The sequence below is a fragment of the Elephas maximus genome, chromosome 16 (genome assembly GCF_024166365.1).
Source record: "Elephas maximus indicus isolate mEleMax1 chromosome 16, mEleMax1 primary haplotype, whole genome shotgun sequence".
Lineage (NCBI taxonomy): Eukaryota > Metazoa > Chordata > Mammalia > Proboscidea > Elephantidae > Elephas > Elephas maximus.
The window spans coordinates 1,412,004-1,429,353 of NC_064834.1; the positions used below are offsets into that span (position 1 = coordinate 1,412,004).

A 17,350-nucleotide genomic window follows, 5' to 3' on the forward strand; every position below is an offset into this window, starting at 1 on the left:
AGCTTAAATTTTTTCTTGAGTTCTTTCAGCTTGAGAAATGCTGAGTGTGTTCTTCCCTTTTGTTTTCTATCTCCAGGTCTTTGCACATGTCTTCTTGAGCTGCCCTTTGAAATCTTCTGTTCAGCTCTTTTACTTCATCCATTTTCCCTTTTGCTTTAGCTACTCAATCTTCAAGAACAAGTTTCAGAGTCTCTGCTGACATCCATTTAGGTCTTTTCTTTCTCTCCGGTCTTTTAAATGACCTCTTGCTTTATTCATGCATGATGTTCTTGATGTCATATCACAATTCATCTGGTCTTCAGTCATTAGTGTTCAGTGAGTCAAACCTATTCTTGAGATGGTCTCTAAATTCAGGTGGGAAATACTCAAGATCATGCTTTGGCTCTCAAGGACTTGTTCTAATTTTCTTCAGTTTCAACTTGAACTTGCATATGAGTAATTGATGGTCTGATCCGCAGTCACCCCGGCCTTGTTCTGACTGATGACATTGAAATTTTCCATGGTCTTTTTCCACAGATGTAGTCGATTTGATTTCTGTGTGTTCCATCTGGTGACATCCATGTGTAATAGTCACCATCTATGTGGGTGAAAAAAGGTATTTGCAGTGAAGAAGTCGTTGGTCTTGCAGAATTCTATCATGAAACCTCTGGCATCGTTTCTATCACCAAGACCATATTTTCCAACTACTGATCCTTCTTTGTTTCTAACTTTCACATTCCAATCACCAGTAATTATCAGTGCATCCGGATTGCATGTTTGATTAATTTCAAACTGCAGAAGTTGGTTAAAATCTTCAATTTCTTTATCTTTGGCCTTAGTGGTTGGTGTGTATTAACTGATTTTCCTTATAGGCATATGGATATTATCCTATCACTGACAGCGTTGTACTTCAGGATAGATCTTGAAATGTTCTTTTTGACGATGAATGCAACACCCTTTCTCTTCAATTTGTCATTCCTGGCATAGTAGACTATATGATTGTCCAATTCAAAATGACCAATACCAATCCATTTCAGCTCACTAATGCCTAAGATATTGATCTTTATGTGTTTCATTTCATTTTTGCTGATTTCCAATTTTCCTAGATTCATACTTCATACATTCCACACTCTAATTATTAATGGACATTTGCCACTGTTTCTTCTCATTTTGAGTTGTGCCACATCAGCAAATGAAGGTCCCAAAAGCTTTACTCCATCCACGTCGTTAGGGTTGACTCTACTTGGAGGAGGCAGCTCTTCCCCAGTCATCTTTTGAGTGCCTTCCAACCTGTGGTGCTCATCTTCCAGCACTATATCAGACAATGTTCCACTGCTGTTCATAAGGTTTTCACTGGCTAATGCTTTTCAGAAGTAGACCGCCGAGTTCTTCTTCCTAATCTGTCTTAATCTGGAAGCTCAGCTGAAAGCTGTCTGCCATGGGTGACCCTGGGGTATTTGAATACTGGTGGCATAGCTTCCAGCATCATAGCAATGTGCAATCCCCTACAGTACGACAAACTGACAAACCTGTGGGGGTAGAAACCAATACAAAAGTAAATCTGTAAAGTTTCCAAACATCCATGGTTTCAGATTCAGAAGGATATGGGCACATGTGGTTTTAATCAAATTTAAGCATCTATGTTAGGCTAATTGCAAAAATAGCCTTAATTCTTCTTTCTAATCCATGTCCCTTGCAATGTAAACTTACCATTCCTCCCATAAAGAGGTGGAGTCTATTTCCCCAGCCCTTGAATGTGGGCCGGCTTATGACTTGCTTTAGCCAATAGCATGTGGTGCAAGTGTCAGTGGGCTATTTCTGAGCCTAGGCCTAAAGAGACTCTTATTTCACTCTCTCTCACGCTCGCTGTCACTCTCTCTCGGAGTGCTGGCACTGCTATGAGAACAATCTAGGCCAGGCTGCTGGTGGAGGAGAGGCTCCTTGGAGGAGAGTCAGGGCTCCTCAGACAATAGCCAGCCAACCTCCAGAAGCAAAGCTGCCCAGCTAAGCGGCAGCTGATCACAGATACACAAGGGTGCCCAGCTGAATCAAGAACCTCCCCAGCTGAGCACAGCCTAAATAACCAACCCATAGAATCATGAGCTAAATAAATAACTGCTGTTTTTAGCCACTGTGCTTTGTGATTTTTTGTTATGCAGCATCATGTGGCAAGAGATAATTAAAATAATATCAAAGCACATTGCTTTTCTAAAACTGGGCCTGAACTTGGTTCTCCAAAGGAGACAGAACCCTCTGACAGCACAGTTGCCATCAGGCCTTTAGCCTTGTATCCAGTGTGGCTTCCTCACGTGTCAATGTTTGTTGCCTCCAGAGAAGCAAGGAGCTTACCACGAATAATCAGTGGAGAAGCATGAAGTGAGCAGCACCCACACCAAGATCACAAGGCTTTGCTGCTTACCTGTTAACAAAGAGGCTGCAGCCACTGTGCGCTGAGGCGCTGGAACAGTGCTCCAGGGAGCTCTGGATCTCTGTGCTTCTCTCTGAAACTAACCGAACATCATGGTGGAAGGCATGAGCAGAGGCAAAGAACATGGTTTTCTTGAATCAGGTAGCCCTGAGTGCAAATACCACCATTCTAACTTGCTAGCTGTGCAACCCTGGCAAAATTACTTAACCTCTCTGAGTCTATCTCCTCACGTAGAAAAAGGCAGAGTTGGGGGGTGGGGGAGGAAGCCTAATGAAGCAGAGGACCTTGTTTTAGGGACAACAAATAACAATATTAATGAAAAAAAGAGAGAAAGAAAACGCAGACTTAGCTGAAAAGTAGTAAAGGATTTAAAGATGATTCCAAAGAGTCACTCTTTCAACACACCTGGAATGCAGCAACAAAATCAATCTCAGGAATTACTCTTCTTTTTGTTCCTTCTAAAAAAATTCTAGATGCTAATTAAAGGGAAAGTTTTTAACATTTGTTTTATCAACTTGGACAGTTAGAACTCATTAAAAGAGTTTCATTTGATATACTCTGTTAAATTGTATCCCCAAATGAAGCTTTCCTCAAAATACTAATGGGTCCTAAGCTCGCCCCTTCTCCTAAGGGGCTTATTGGAAGAGTGAGGTTTAAATGGGCTGGCTCTGCCCTACAGCCCAGACATCTGGTCCATTTCGGGCAGGAGACAGGTGTCCCCCACCCACCCAGGGAATGCTGAGGGTGCCTTACCCACCTCTGCTGGGATGCAAAGACCGTGGTGTGCTGGCCTGCTGCAGCCTCTTCCTAAGCAGGTAGCTTCTGCCCTGCTGTAAGGGGGTGTTCTCTTCCACAACTCTCCTCTCCATCTGAGGGTCAAGTGCATCGTACATCCGTGTCCCAAGGTCCAAGGGGCCATTCATGTGGACACATGCAAATTGGCTGTTAGACTAACTAGGTGTAGAGCCCTCTGCCCCACACGGTGAGAACCTAACGAAGCCTGCTCTAGTAGCTGGAACTCACTCTGTGCCCACCCACCCACACACACCATAGGGCCTCCCCAGCCCCGCTCTCCCAGTACCCACACATGGCAGTGCCTGGAATCCCCTCCACTGTGGAAGTCTCTCTGGTAAGCTTCTCTTTGCCTAGGAGGCCCAGCTCTGTCCTCTCCACCTCTTCCCTTGAGGCGGATGTAACGCCCTTTTACTGGCCTTCCCCACCACTGAACTCACAGCTCTCTGTTACTGTGCACCGTGTCCTATCGCGAAGTTTGCCTACCTGTCTCCCCACTCCTCACCCCTCTTCCACGTTACTGTGTGCTGGATGTTTGCACCATTGCAGCTCACCTATCACAGTGCCGAGCCCCAAAGTATGTCAACTCAGTAACTGAAATCTCCTTTATGGTCCCTGATGGAGACACTGCAGGTTGGCACAGCACCCATCAGAGGACAGTAACACACTAATGGACTTCAGGCTTCAATGTCTTTCACATGAATATACCCCCCTTCCCCACCAAATCTTTTGGCTCAGTTAATAGGAACAACAAGTTCACAGTCCAAGAGAGAAGAGTCCAAGAGGGAGGGCAGGATGGGAGAGGCGCTGCCTAGCTTCAGGTTGGCAGCCACCCACCAGTCTGTCCGTGCATCTCCAGCCACATAGCTTTAGCATTAGACTTGGTCTCAGTTCTCCAGCTTGTCCTTGGACAAGTGCAATGACCACCCAGCTGGTCTCTGGCTTTGTCTCCCTCTAATTCCTCTGGAGTGCAAATGTATTTAAATTTTGTACCATAGGCACCTGGCTTGCCTCACCCTAGACCTAGCCCCAGCCCTGCCCTTGCCTCACAAGGGACCAACTCTGTGGTGCAATCAATCCTCGAAGTTCCCCATGAGACCAACTGAGGCTGGTCCAATGAAGACCACCTCCTTGATCAGCTTTTCCTCCAGCCTATCTTTCTCCTGGAGTCCCAGGATGGTACAAATGACTAACACGCTCAGCTGCTAACTGAAAGGTTGGAGGTTCAAGTTCACTCAGATGTGCCTTGGAAGAAAGGCTTGATGATTTACTTCCAAAAAAACAGCCATTGAAAACCCTATGGAGCATGGTTCTACTCTGACACACATAAGGCCCTCATGAGTTGGAGTTCACTCCATAGCTACTTGTACTGGTATCTTTCTCCCATCACTGTCCCTCTCCTGGAAGCACCTTCCTGATAAATAACTTGTACAATGACTCCTGTCTCTGAATTTGCTCCTAGGGAACCCGACCTAAGCCAAACATGTACTATATGCCAGGCCTCTTTCTAGGCACTGGTGTGAATGGGACAGCAAGCAGCACAGTGTGACAGTGCTACAAGGGGACTCTCACAAGGTTCTAGATAGTAGAGGGGAGGGTACCTGGTGACGGCATGGCCATGGTCAGGGAAGGCTTCTCATGTGAGGCCTAGAGTTAGATTCTGATAGATGAATGGAATCTAGCTGCCCAAAGACCTTCACTAGAGCTGCCCACCAGAACTGCGATGATGGGCACGTTCTAGGTCTACCCTGTCCAATATGGTAGTCACCAGCTGCATACTTGAAATGTGGCAGGCGTGACTGAGGGACTGAATTTCTAATTTTATCCCATATCAATTCATGTAAACTCAACTAATTTAAATTTAAACAGCTACATGTGCCTAGTGACTACCATATTGGAAAGTGCAGGTCTATACAACCTCGGATTGGCATCTAGTCAATTTTGACTCATGGTGGCCTCATGTATGTCAGAGTAGAAATGTGCTCCATAGGGCTTTTAATCTCTGATTTTTTAGAAGTAGACTGCCAGACCTTTCTTCCAAGGTACCTCTGGGTAGACTCGAACCTCTAACCTTTTGGTTAGCAGTCTAGCAGTTAACCAAAGGTTAACTCTATGGAGCACAGCTCTACTCTGACACACATGGGTTGTCATGGGTCAGAGTCAACTTGATGGCAACTGGTAGTATACTGACCTCAGTGATGGTGCCCAGGACCAAGCCAACCAGTCGTCTTATATGGAGAGCAGCAGGGGCTGGGTATATAGCCACTTCTTGCTGATGAACTTGACAAGCTTCCAAAACAGACTGCAGTGATAGCCGCCTGTAGGGCTGGTCTTCACACATGGTGAGCAGAATGGAGTGCAGGGGCTCACAGAGCTGCAGAGGCTAGGGAGCAGACAGGGCTGGTGAGAAGGCTGGAGTGCCACTGAATTCAATATCTTGTCAAGTGTGCAGCTGGAGACTAATGAAAACGGACATTCTCATTACGTCTGTCATGGATTGAATTGTGACCCCCCCCAAAATATCTGTCAACTTGGCTAGGCCGTGATTCCCAGTATTTTGTGATTGTCCACTGTTTTGTCATCTGATGTGATTTCCCTATGTGTTGTAAATCCTGCCTCTATGATGTTAATGAGATGGGATTAGCAGCTGTTATGTAGACTCAGTCTACAATTTGAGCTAACCTCTTTTGAGATGTAAAAGAGAGAAGTGAGCAGAGAGATGGGGAACCTCATACCACCAAGAAAGGAGCGCTGGGAGCACAGTGCATCCTTTGGACCTGGGGCCCCTGTGCTGAGAAGCTCCTAGATCGGGGAAGATTGATGACAAAGACCTTCCTCCAGAGCTGACAGAGAGAGAAAGCCTTCCCCTGGAGCTGGCACCCTGAATTCAGACTTCTAGCCTCCCAGACTATGAGAGAATAAATTTCTCTTTGTTAAAGCCATCACTTGTGGTATTATAACAGCACTACATGACTAAAACAACATCCACAAAAGATGCTGCTCCTTCATGAGAGTTTAAGAATGGACACCAGATACATTATTGCAGTCGCAATATGCAAAACAATTATTTCTGCATCAGTTGTGTGTTGTTTGCTGCTTTTTAACCTGTAATGTCTTTCAGTTCCCAGAGAGCCCAAACCTGTGCTTGGAATGCTCATGACACCAGGTGCTTGAAAAAGCAGAGTTCCTCCTGGGCCAAGCATACAGGTCAAATCAGAGATCAGCCTTTGACTCACACTCACCTGGGGAGCCCATCATGTCTTAGACTGGTCCTTTTCCCTGTGTTATGGATTGAATTGAGTCCCCCCAAAATATGCGTTGGAGTCCTAACCCTTATACCTGTGGATGTAATCCTGTTTGGAGAGTTTTCTTTGCTATGTTAATTAGGCCACATTTACTAGAACGAGTGTTAAATCTAACCACTTCTCAGCAGATCACACATAGCTGCAAGCAGTACTGGGAAAGGCAATACACACCCCGAACTACTGACAAGGAAGGAATCGATACCGCTGAAACCCTGACTTGGACTTTCAGTCTCCAGAGCTGTGAGACAATAAACTTGTGTCCTTGAAAGCCACCCAGCTGTGGTATTTGTGTTACAGCAGCCACAGCTGACTAACACACCCTAGACTGTGTGCTCCAGGAACAGGAGAATTGAGGCGTTTCCATTCTGGAATTGCCAGCAGTCAGCACAAGTGCTCAACAAATGTTGATTGAACTTTATATCACATGTACACATCGAGCAAAAGGAAAAAAAGTAGATATTTCTTTAAGCACTTCCTTCATGCACTTAAATGGCCATCATTTATACAGGGAAGACCTCAGATTCAGACCAAAAATCAGGCTTTTTCTCGTGCTCAACCCATAGTTTATCTGGAAAGTCATTTTCCAGATAAGGGCTGTACTGCCATTTCTTGCCATAAAGCCCACTAACCCACTGCCATCAAGTCAATTCCGACTAATAGCAACCCTATAGGACAGAGTAGAACTGCCCCATAGGGTTTCCAAGGAGCGCCTGGCAGATTCAAACTGCTGACGTTTTGGTTAGCAGCCGTAGCCCTTAACCACTATGCCACCAGGGTTTCTTGCCATAAAGCATTCCTTGTGAATTCCTACCTTAGCCTGTGGCCAGCCTACACTCAATAGCAAACCGGAGTGCTTCCCATGGACAGGGCCTACGCAGGGACTCGAGAAAGATGAAAGAGACAGTCCCTGCCTTGGAGAAGTTCGCAGTCTGATGCGAAAGATGATCGTGAAATAGACGATGACAGTACAGAGTGATAAGGGCCTTGGCTGAGGGAATCAAAGCACATGGTAATAACAGAGCAAGAGGCTAGCCCACCTTGGGGGAGGAGCTGAGGAGGGACCTTGGAGTAAATCTTAAGGCATATACTGGAGCTAACCGGGGGAAAGTGGGGGAGTGAGGTGCAGGTAGAGGAACCACAGTATGCAAAGTTGTGAGGGTGAATGAGTTGGCATGAGTCACAAAGGAAGGGAGTTTGGGGCGGGACCAGGGCCCTGTGCAAAATGATGAAAATTAAGCAGAAGATTAAACCAAGTGTAAGCCTGTGTGACAACTGCCCAGGCCACACACCCAGGAAGTGAGTCTGCATGTGGGAAAGTTTAAGAGAGGAACTGGAGCCACAGGAGGACCTCAGGACCTCGTTCTGGGCTCCCTGCAGGCCTTGCTGAGAGCTGGAACTTAGCCCTGTGGGTAGTGGGTAGTGAGGACAGAGTCCCAGCGGGAGGAACATGAGAGGGTCTGTTTTAGAAAGAGCCTTCCAGAAGCACTTAGATGTTGGATGTTGAATTACAGAAGCCCAGAAGGAAGGACAGCAGGGAAGGAAGGAAGAAGGGACAAGGGGGAGGGAAAGGAAAGGAAGGGAAGGACAGAGAAGAAAGAAGTCTAGACTCACAGGTGTTAAATTAAAAAGTACACACACACACACATTCTGTAGTTAAAAATGTTGTAAAATCCTATGATGAACAATTAAAAAAAGAAAGTTTGATGCTTGAAACCTTCTCAGGGTCTTTAATAAACTACTCAGAAGAGTCTTCCGAGAGAGAGAGATTGTAGGAAGCATTTTCCCATTTTGTTCAGCACAAAACTCTTTTCAGGGAAGCATCTCCCTTCAGGAAGGGCTGCTTTATAAAGTGGGAGGCCTCACACTTCCTGACTTCAAAACACATGACACAGCTACAGTAATCAAAACAGCTTGGTACTGGTTTAATGATAGACACATAGACCAGTGGAATATAACTGAAAATCCGGAAATAAATCCAAACATCTATGGCCAATTGATTTTTGACAAAGGTGCCAAATCCATTCAATGGGAAAGGAAAATCTCTTCAATGAATGGTGCTGGCAAAACTGGATTTCCACATGCAGAAAAATGAAACAAGAGCCATACCTCACACCATACATAAAAGCTAATTCAAAATGGATCAAGGACCTAAATGCTAAATCTAAAACTATAAAGTTCTTGGAAGAAAATAGAGGAACAAAGCTTTAGGACCTATTTTTTTTCAACACAACAAATGCATGAGCAACAGAAAACAAAATATAATAGGCTTTATGGGGGTTGGTTTGTAACTACAGGGTGTATGTAAGTCTGATGTTCATAACCCAGCGACTGCCTTTAAAAAAAAATCCTGTGGTCCTTTAAAAAATCACCTATATGAGACCAAACGGCCAACAATTAACTTTAAAACAAAGATGAGAATGTAAGGGGGCAGGGAAACTAGACTTATAGAAATGGAAACCAGAATGGAAATAATGAGAATGTTCACGCATTGTGAAGAATGTAACCAATGTCACTGAACAACTTGTGTAGAAATTGTTGAATGGGAACCTAAACTGCTGTGTAAACCTTCACTGAAAACACGATAAGATATTATTATAAAAAAAGGCCTTCATTTGTAAATCTGCATTTTTCAGTGTCTATAAAAGCATCTAGCTTGCTATTTTCTCTGTGAAATGATGACAAATAACTCTTACCTTGTTTTCCAATCCCAGCTGTGGCTGCCTGAAGTACTATGTTGAGTAGAATTCTAAGGTTTTTCTGGACTTAGCATGAAAGTGTTCTGTAATCAAGGGGCAATGCCTTACTAGAACCTAGGAATAGAGAGTGGTGGCATGTATGTTTGATAGATGTGGTCCCGCCCTGGAGAAAACCTCATAATAAACCCAAAGGCATGACCTGGCAAGACTTTGAGGATCTTGTTTACAGACCTGGTTTGGTGGAACATGAAACCCTGCAGACCAGTAGAGGGTCATTCCTAAAGAATAGACGTGCATCTGCCCAAAAGAAAAGCAAATGGTTAGATTCTGTCATTGTGTTCTTCAATGGTCCTGCAAGCAAAATGCAATTCAAGTGGATGGATGGCTAGTCTAACAAGCATCTGCAACTCCCTTCAACTTTGCTGCCTCCTACTCTACAGGCTGGAGAGCCAGGAATTTGCTTTCTAGCAGGGATTATAACACTCAGTTTTGGCTAAAGAGACATAAGACATAGCAGAAGTCTGTTGGGAGGCTTTTGAGAAAATTTTTGCTTTACTGACAAAAGGAACAAATGTGTCTGGTCCCACCCTCCTCCTATTGTCCCTGCCTTGAACACTGATGTGATACATGGAGTCATGGCAGCCATATTCTCACCATGAAGCAATAGGTGGAACAGAGCTGAATATCATCTTGGATGACATTGCTGAGCTGCTGACCAATCCTGGTATTTCTTATTAAGTAATTAATAACCATATCTGTGGTTTCAGCCACTGTGGTTTAGGCTGTTTCTTGTCATCAAAATCATTTGTACTTGACACACTGTGGTTCGGCCTTGTTAAAAAGCATCATATCTTGTCAGGAAGCAGCATGGTGGGATGAGAAGAGCATTGTCTGACCTCTCTGAGCCTTTTTAGTTTCTTCATCTTTAAAGCGAGTATTCTGCCTGAAAACTCATGAGGGTAGAGTAAAAAGTATCAGGAGATGGTAATAATGATAATAATTATTGTTGCTGTTTTTATTGTACATAAAAAAAAAGTAAAAAGTTATCAGGAGATGGTAATAATGATAATAATTATTGTTGTTGTTTTTATTGTACATAGAACACTTATAATACACCAGGCCTTGTTCTAAGTCTTTTGTTTATATTAACTTATTTAGTTCTCACAAACCCTGAGGTAGATATTTTTATCATCTTCATTTTACAGAGGAGAAAAAAAGGACAAGTTAGAGAACTTGGCCAAGTAAGTCCCAAAGCCAGGGCTTGAACCCAGGCAATCCTGCCTTTAACTACTTTGCTATGTCACCTCTGGATTATATCAAGTCCTCAGTAAATGCCAGTTTATTATAATAATGGGGCCTCTATTATAACTGACAGGGCATACTGCTTCATTCAGGAACTGGGGGACTTGGAAGGAAGACATTGAATTAATGAACCACAGCCTATTAAAGCATGTGGCTGATTGAGCAGTGCACTGAGTTTAATATGTGTGGTCTTTGTTTTTTGGTTTTTACCTGACTCAACAGCATGTGTTCAGTGTGACATGGGCCAATTAGCTCTTATTTGGTCTGAGATTGCACCTAAAAGCAGCCAACCATCCTTCTGATGAATGTAACTAGTTTCTAGACACCAAGGCAGGAGAGTTGACAAGATGTGCTCTTGTCTTCAGAGAGGTGACCTGAGAGCAGATGCTGCAGCCGTGTCCTCAGCACCGTCCACACCTCAGAGCCTCACCGGATGCCGAGGGCTCTGTCTAAATATGTCCCAGGGCAAGGCCTGGGATCACAATGTCCACATACTTCGTTGCAATTCCAGTCCATTAGTAGAAGCTTCCTGGAGAAGGATGACGTCTCCTTGGCTCAGTGGAAAAAAATGCCATGATCGTTTGGTGATGTCTGCCATAACCATGGGATGGGGCAATGGTGGCACAAGTGACTTGTAACTATAGACCACCCCATACCATCCACCTCCACCTGTGACTAAAGCTCCAAGCAACAGGGGAGAAATGTCTGAATGTACTGGTTAGAGAAAGGCTGAGAAGAGAGGGAGTCAGAGTGTACCCTCCTAACCTCTGAATGAGGCCTGGGGCTGGGGGAGGATGCAGAGCACAGCCCCTCCTGAGACCCCAGCCCAACCCCGCAGGCTCTTTGCCCACTGGTTTGAAAGAGAGGAGCCTGTGACGATGGAAGAGAGCAGCAATTAATGAAATGGGTGTTAGGGTGCTGTCAAAGACCGAGTGCCCAGGTAACCCTGCCTCTGGGCTTAACAAACAGGGCCAGGCTGGTGGCTTCTGGCTCCTTAACCCCATTCCCACATGCCATACCTCATAAGCCTAGAGAGTTAATCCTTCAACAAAACTGGCTGTTTGGTTCATTCAGAACTCAGTCTCTCCCTCACACTGGCTCTCTCCCAGCTCAAACTCACCCTTATCTTCTGGATCTAGACTTTCAACTCCACACCTCCCCAGTTCTTAACTTGCTTTGTTCCTTTAGCCTCAGAACTCCCACTGCCTTAGCTGAGGAGACCTGGTTCCTCCACACAGAGGAGACTGGAGAAAGGAGGGTGTTTTTCTCTAGCTCAGTTCAAAGACGCTCTGAGCAGAGGAGTGACTAGAGCTTCACAAGGTAGTCAACGGAGAAAAAAAATGCAGTCAGGAGAAGGGATGACTCACCAGCGAGTGCTGAGAGAAACCCAGGCAGGTCCCTAGGAGCACTCCAGATCTGTCTGAGCTCAGGTCCTTCAGAAAGCAGGGCCTGAGGTAAGGATTAAGTGCTGACACTTCATTCAGGAACTGTAAACTCAGGGCAATGAGGTGAGCAGTGAAGGGGAAAGGAGGCAAGGACAGATGTGAGGAGGCAGCCCACATCCTTACAGTAAGCTACAGAGCAGAGCAGGAAATGTAGCGAGCACGTCTTCTTCCTGGCATTCGAGAGTTCTCTGGAAGGCTTGTGTGGATAAACAATATTTCAAGGCAGTCTACCAAGGAGAGGGAGGGTGGGAAATTTATCTTCTCTGTTCCCTCCCAACTCTCACTCACCATTGGTTAAGATTCACCTCATAGGAAACTAACTCCCTTGCATTTTCCAGTTGCATCAGCATGCCCTTCAGTGCTTGCCAGAAAGCCAGATGCCATGTGGAATTTAGTGAGTCCAAAGTGCAGGAGGCAACGTGGTGTGAATGGAACACTGACCAGGAGACTCAGGCTGAGGGGGTCTGAGAGACACCTGCATTGGTGTCCAAGATAAGACTCCAGTGACTGACTCGGGGATCATGGCAGTGCAGGAAAGGATGTGTGGGCCTGGGATACCCACACTACTGCCAGGGGGCAGAGAAGCCAGAGCCACTGTGACTGGGACTGCCAGGCTTTGACTGACTTGGAGACACATGGGCCCCGACATGTGAAAACCTAGAAGCTAGTGAGGCCCAGAGAGGATGCAGAGTGGTCATTTAGTAAATGAGTTCTGTTCCTTTCACTTGTCCTTGCATGAAAAAAATGCAGATCTGAACAGTCTGCCCCTCTCAGGAGGCATCCTTGGAACTGGGACTTCTTTTCCTTTGGATGCTCAGAAGCTGAGGATAGGGCCTCCCTAGCCTCTATGTTTTCAAACATCTGGGCTGCATGCATCCAAGTTAGAAGCAAAACATGGCCATGGCAGGAAACACAAAAATCCCACTGATGTTGCCATCCAGAAATAATCACTGCAAACACTTTGGTATATACAGTTTTTGAACTTTTTCTGTGTGTGTGTGTGTGTGTGTCTGTATGTGTGTATATTTATCCAAAACTAGTATCACATTCTAATGTTTATACTGAATTTCTTTTCAAATCATTAAATAAACTTCTACAGCATTATTGTAATGGCTGTCCATATTTCATGTCCACCCCCACTGAACATTTAGCTGGTTTCCAGTTTATCACTAATGTCAGCAATGCAGCAGTGAACATTGCTGCAGCTAAATCAGTCTTCACTTACGCTTTAGGATTGAGACACAGACTGCTGGGTCCTTTGCAGGGTTTTTGCTACATGCAATGGTACCATTGTGTTAAATCATTTAACCACACCTTTTCCGGCACTTCTTTTTAATATTTGTGATAACCGGATGGATTAGGCAATGCTAACCCCACTTTACAGATGTGGAAATTGGAGCTCAGAGAAGTTGGCTTATCCCTGTTCAAGGGGAGTGGAAAGAAAGCCTGGGAATAAACTTCTTTAAGCCAACTCTTAATTCAGTGTTCAGAACCAGGCTCCTTGGGCTGAGCTGGGAGCTGGGGACACTGTCCCCAGTACCGGCCTTTCCCAGAAGACAGGGCCCAGGGAGCTGCAGAGATGCCGCAGGCCTTACCTGAGACACATCAGGCAGTTCGTCATTGCTCTGTCCCTGCAGCAGCTCAGGGGCCTTGAAAGGAGCAGCCTCAACGTGAGAAACATGGTCTTGGAAAGAAAGATTCCCAGTCACAGAGAGCAGGGCCGACCAGGGGCAGACCACGTAGTCTGAAGACTCTGAAACCAAGGCAGCGATCAGGAGTGCAGACCAGTGCCACTGCCTAGAGGGCCCATCCTGGCATTGTGCCCAGCCTCGCAGTCTCAGGCCCTGGGATGGGCCGTGAGCAAGACCCAGTAGAACATGGAGCAGAGCACACTGTGCTGCCGTCCCTCCTGGCCCTGTCCCCAGGGCTTCCCACAGCTCGTCCCCTCTCCCACTGGCCAAGGCAGTCTCTCCTCTTTGCCCAGTGGGGGCACCATGGTGGGCTGCCCACACCCTGACTGTTGGGGTGGGGGGGCTTGGTAACGAGTTACCACACTGGATGATGGGTGACACCAGCCCTAGTGACACCACTAGCTTGGTGACCCTGGCCTTGGCAGCTTGGGCTTACCCCCCGCCACCACCGCCACAGCTACCCTGGGGTTACTTTGGGGTCACCACCTCTGACAGTATCAGAGGGTGCAATCCGCACCCCCCCCCAACTCCTGGTGATGCCATTAGGCTCACAGCGCTGCTGGGAGGAGGGGTGGGCACTGGCTGACTGGTCCCATGCTTGGACTGCACGGATTGAGAAGCAGCAGCCAAAAAGTATGTTTGTTTGGAAAACTTCCCATTCCACCCCCGTGAGCCTCAGCGGCCCCAAGCACACTCTCTTACCGTCATGAAGATCTTCCAAGAGCCGCTCCACAGCCAGGAACAAGAGGGACCAGAGTTCTCCCTCGGACAGAGCTTCTCCCCTGACCTGCACAGCACTGGCCAGAGTAACAGAGGCTGGGCTCATGCCTGCAAAGACATGTGGTAGCCAGGCTCGGTCTGTGTCAGTACCAGCCTCCCCCGGGGCAGTAGTCCCACCCCACAGCGTGCAGAACAGCATTCTCATCCCCAGTCCTGGCCAGGGCACAGGGCATGACACCCTGGGAAGCCTAATGAGCGCTCCTTGAGGGGCTGGTTTGCTGGTTCTCAGTGAATGAGCCAATAAATCAACCAATAAATGGTGGTTAAGTGAATAAACACATACCTGAGCACATGAGCCCTAGGAACCACACCCCTCGCTCTGGTGCCCAGTCACGGCGGAGAACTACCTGTCACCAGGTAGGGTTTGTTGTCTACTTGCCTCCTGTGACTTAGGAAAGTGGTTTACAACCACTTTTGCTTCCAATAAATGATTTCCTCTCTGCTTCCACATGTAAAATTGGGTTTGCTGCTGGTACCAGCCTTTTCTCTAACGATCCCAGCATCTTCCAAAGAGCCAGAATTACTAGAAGGAGTAACAGGTGTGGACTCACAGAGACGCATCCAGACGAAGGAGCTGGAGGAGGGGTGAGGGAGACGGGTCTGCTATTCCTTCTCAGAAGCAAGCTTTCAACCAAGGCGACACTGAAATGCTTATCCCCTGACAGAGCCACTGAAGTGCTTATCCCCTGACAGAGCCACCGCCCGCTAATCTCCATCGGGGAGAGCCCCAGAAGACGCCAAGCAGGCTTTTCCTAATCCTTTGACGTCACTGTCCTTCTCTATAGCCAGAGCTTTCAGAGGGTGTGGGTGCTGTGCCAGGGGCGGGGCAGGGGGCACGTGGTAGCACTCCCATCTCTCCATCCAATGTGCTAATCCAAGCTCTCCACTCACCAGCTGCTTAGCTCCTTTCATAGCCCTGGAACATCAGCCTCCTCCTGCCTCAGGAAGAGAAAGCCCTCCCAGAAGAAAGTGCCTTGCACCTCCACCTCTTAAAAGGGAAACCACCCCACCATGGTATCAGTTGCCATTGAGTTAATCTGGACTCAGGGCAACCCCATGTGTGTCAGAGTAGAACTGTGCCCCTCAGAGTTTTTAGTGGCTGATTTTTCAGAAGTAGGTCACCAGGCCTTTCTCCCAGGGTGCCTCTGGATGGACTCGAACCAGCAATCTTTTGGTTAGCAGCCTATCACATTAACTCTACCTCCCAGGAACTTCCGCCCACCATGGTAGATGGCATAAACCAATGAATCCCCTAGGGAAGAGAAGAGAGTCATTCCAAGACATGGGCAAGAAGCTTCATGTGCGTGATGTGATTTATCAGGAGTTTAGAAGAAGGGATAATTGTTTCCGTTTGCAGGCAGGAAGGCAGTGCAAGGTAATCCAGGTAAAGGTGAATGGATTGGGGGCTGAGCCTCTATTGCCTTTCTTTTCTTCTTTCCTTCCTTTCTTTCCTTTTTTAGCCTAAGACTTATAGATGAGGCATTTCCATTCTGCCACATTTTTTCTAACTTTCCTTCACTACAATGAAAGGTGACTGACTAAAAAAAAAAAAAAAAAGACAAGACTATGATTCTCATACAGGAAATCTGTGAATCTCAAAATAAAATAGCTCACAGAAACGTCAAGTGTGGGGCTTTTTCCCAATCGCTTTATATCGAGAAAAAAGTTGCATTAAAAGCCTTCTAGGCTGGCATTATGGATTGAATTGTGTCCCCCGCCAAAATATGTGTTGTAAATCCTAACCCCTATTCTTGCTGATGTAATCCATTTGGGAATACTGTAGGGCATATTTTAAACTAGTTACTTCTGAGATATAAATATATATATATATATATATATATATATATATATATATATATATATATATATACACAAACAGGAAATTCACACAGAGCAAGGAAGCACAAATGGGGGAAGATTGAAGCCAAGAGTAGATCACTGAGGGGCCGAGGAAGAGAAGCTGAGACAAGGAATGTCCTCCAGACCTAACAGAGAAAGCCTTCCCCTGAAGCTGGATCCCTGAATTTGGACTGTTAGCCTCCTAAACTGTGAGAAAATAAATTTCTGTTCATTAAAGCCACCCAGTTGTGGTATTTCTGTTATACCAGCTTAGCAGAAACTAAGGCAACTGGTGTGGCTAGTTAAGACAATCACTGCAATATAATAATGTGATGAAGGAAAGACAGACTTTTCAACAAATTGTGCTGGATCCATACCAGAAAAAAACTGAACATTGGCCTAACCTCATATCTTACACTTGAAATGGGTGGAAGATTTAATGTAGAACAAAAATTATAAAATTTTAGGAAAAAAACAGAGCAGAAAGTCTTTGGGATCTAGGACTAAGCAGAGTTTTTGGACTTGACACCAAAAGCTCAATCTATAAAAGGAAAAATTAGGAACTTGGACCGCCTCAAAATTTAAAACCTTTGATCCAAGAAAGACTCTGTTAAGAGTATAAGACCAGTTATAGAGTGTGCTGCGGATTAATCACTTTTGGGTGTGGGCTTTCTAGCCATGGTCTTCTAACTCCCACCCAGGTGATTGGATGGACTGTGGGATAGGGTAGTTGTGGCTTACCAAAGTGATTGGTCAGCTTTGCCTTAAAAGAGAGGCAATTCCAGAGCAGAGAGGAGTCTACACAACCAAGAAAGGAGAGACCAGCAGGAGAGACCCAACAGCAGGAGATGGTGCAGTGGACCGGACTCACGGAGAGAGAAAGCTGAATGCCTTTGGGCAAAGACTGAGGTCCAGTGAGAAGCGTGCCTGTGAGCACAGCTGGGGAGAGGCTATCTTGATGGAAGAACTGTATCCTGAGTGTTCCTAAGCCCGAATTGTAACTGTTACTTCCCTTATAATAAACCCCATAATCGTGAGTATGGTCTTTGAGTTCTGTGCGGCCATTGCAATGAATAATCGGACCGAACAGAGA

The 17,350-nt window shown here is 46.0% G+C and overlaps 1 protein-coding gene across 10 annotated transcripts in view; it reads right to left on the minus strand.

The window, feature by feature from the left end:
* The window catches only part of FRMPD2 (FERM and PDZ domain containing 2), a 229,655-nt gene that overhangs the window by 184,555 nt on the left and 27,750 nt on the right, over window positions 1–17,350 (minus strand). For 7 of the 10 annotated variants that reach the window (XM_049854931.1, XM_049854930.1, XM_049854925.1 and 4 more), the window contains exons 2-7: window positions 14,341–14,466; window positions 13,543–13,700; window positions 9,432–9,497; window positions 5,391–5,582; window positions 3,165–3,276; window positions 2,399–2,486 (exon numbers count right to left, since the gene is read on the minus strand). In XM_049854931.1, the coding sequence (XP_049710888.1) occupies window positions 2,399–2,486; window positions 3,165–3,276; window positions 5,391–5,582; window positions 9,432–9,497; window positions 13,543–13,700; window positions 14,341–14,464 (740 nt within the window). In that variant the 5' untranslated portion in view covers window positions 14,465–14,466. Of the gene's footprint in view, window positions 1–2,398; window positions 2,487–3,164; window positions 3,277–5,390; window positions 5,583–9,431; window positions 9,498–9,854; window positions 10,139–13,542; window positions 13,701–14,340; window positions 14,467–17,350 lie in introns of those variants that run through there. The other 3 variants (XM_049854926.1, XM_049854924.1, XM_049854928.1) reach the window with 3 other exon arrangements.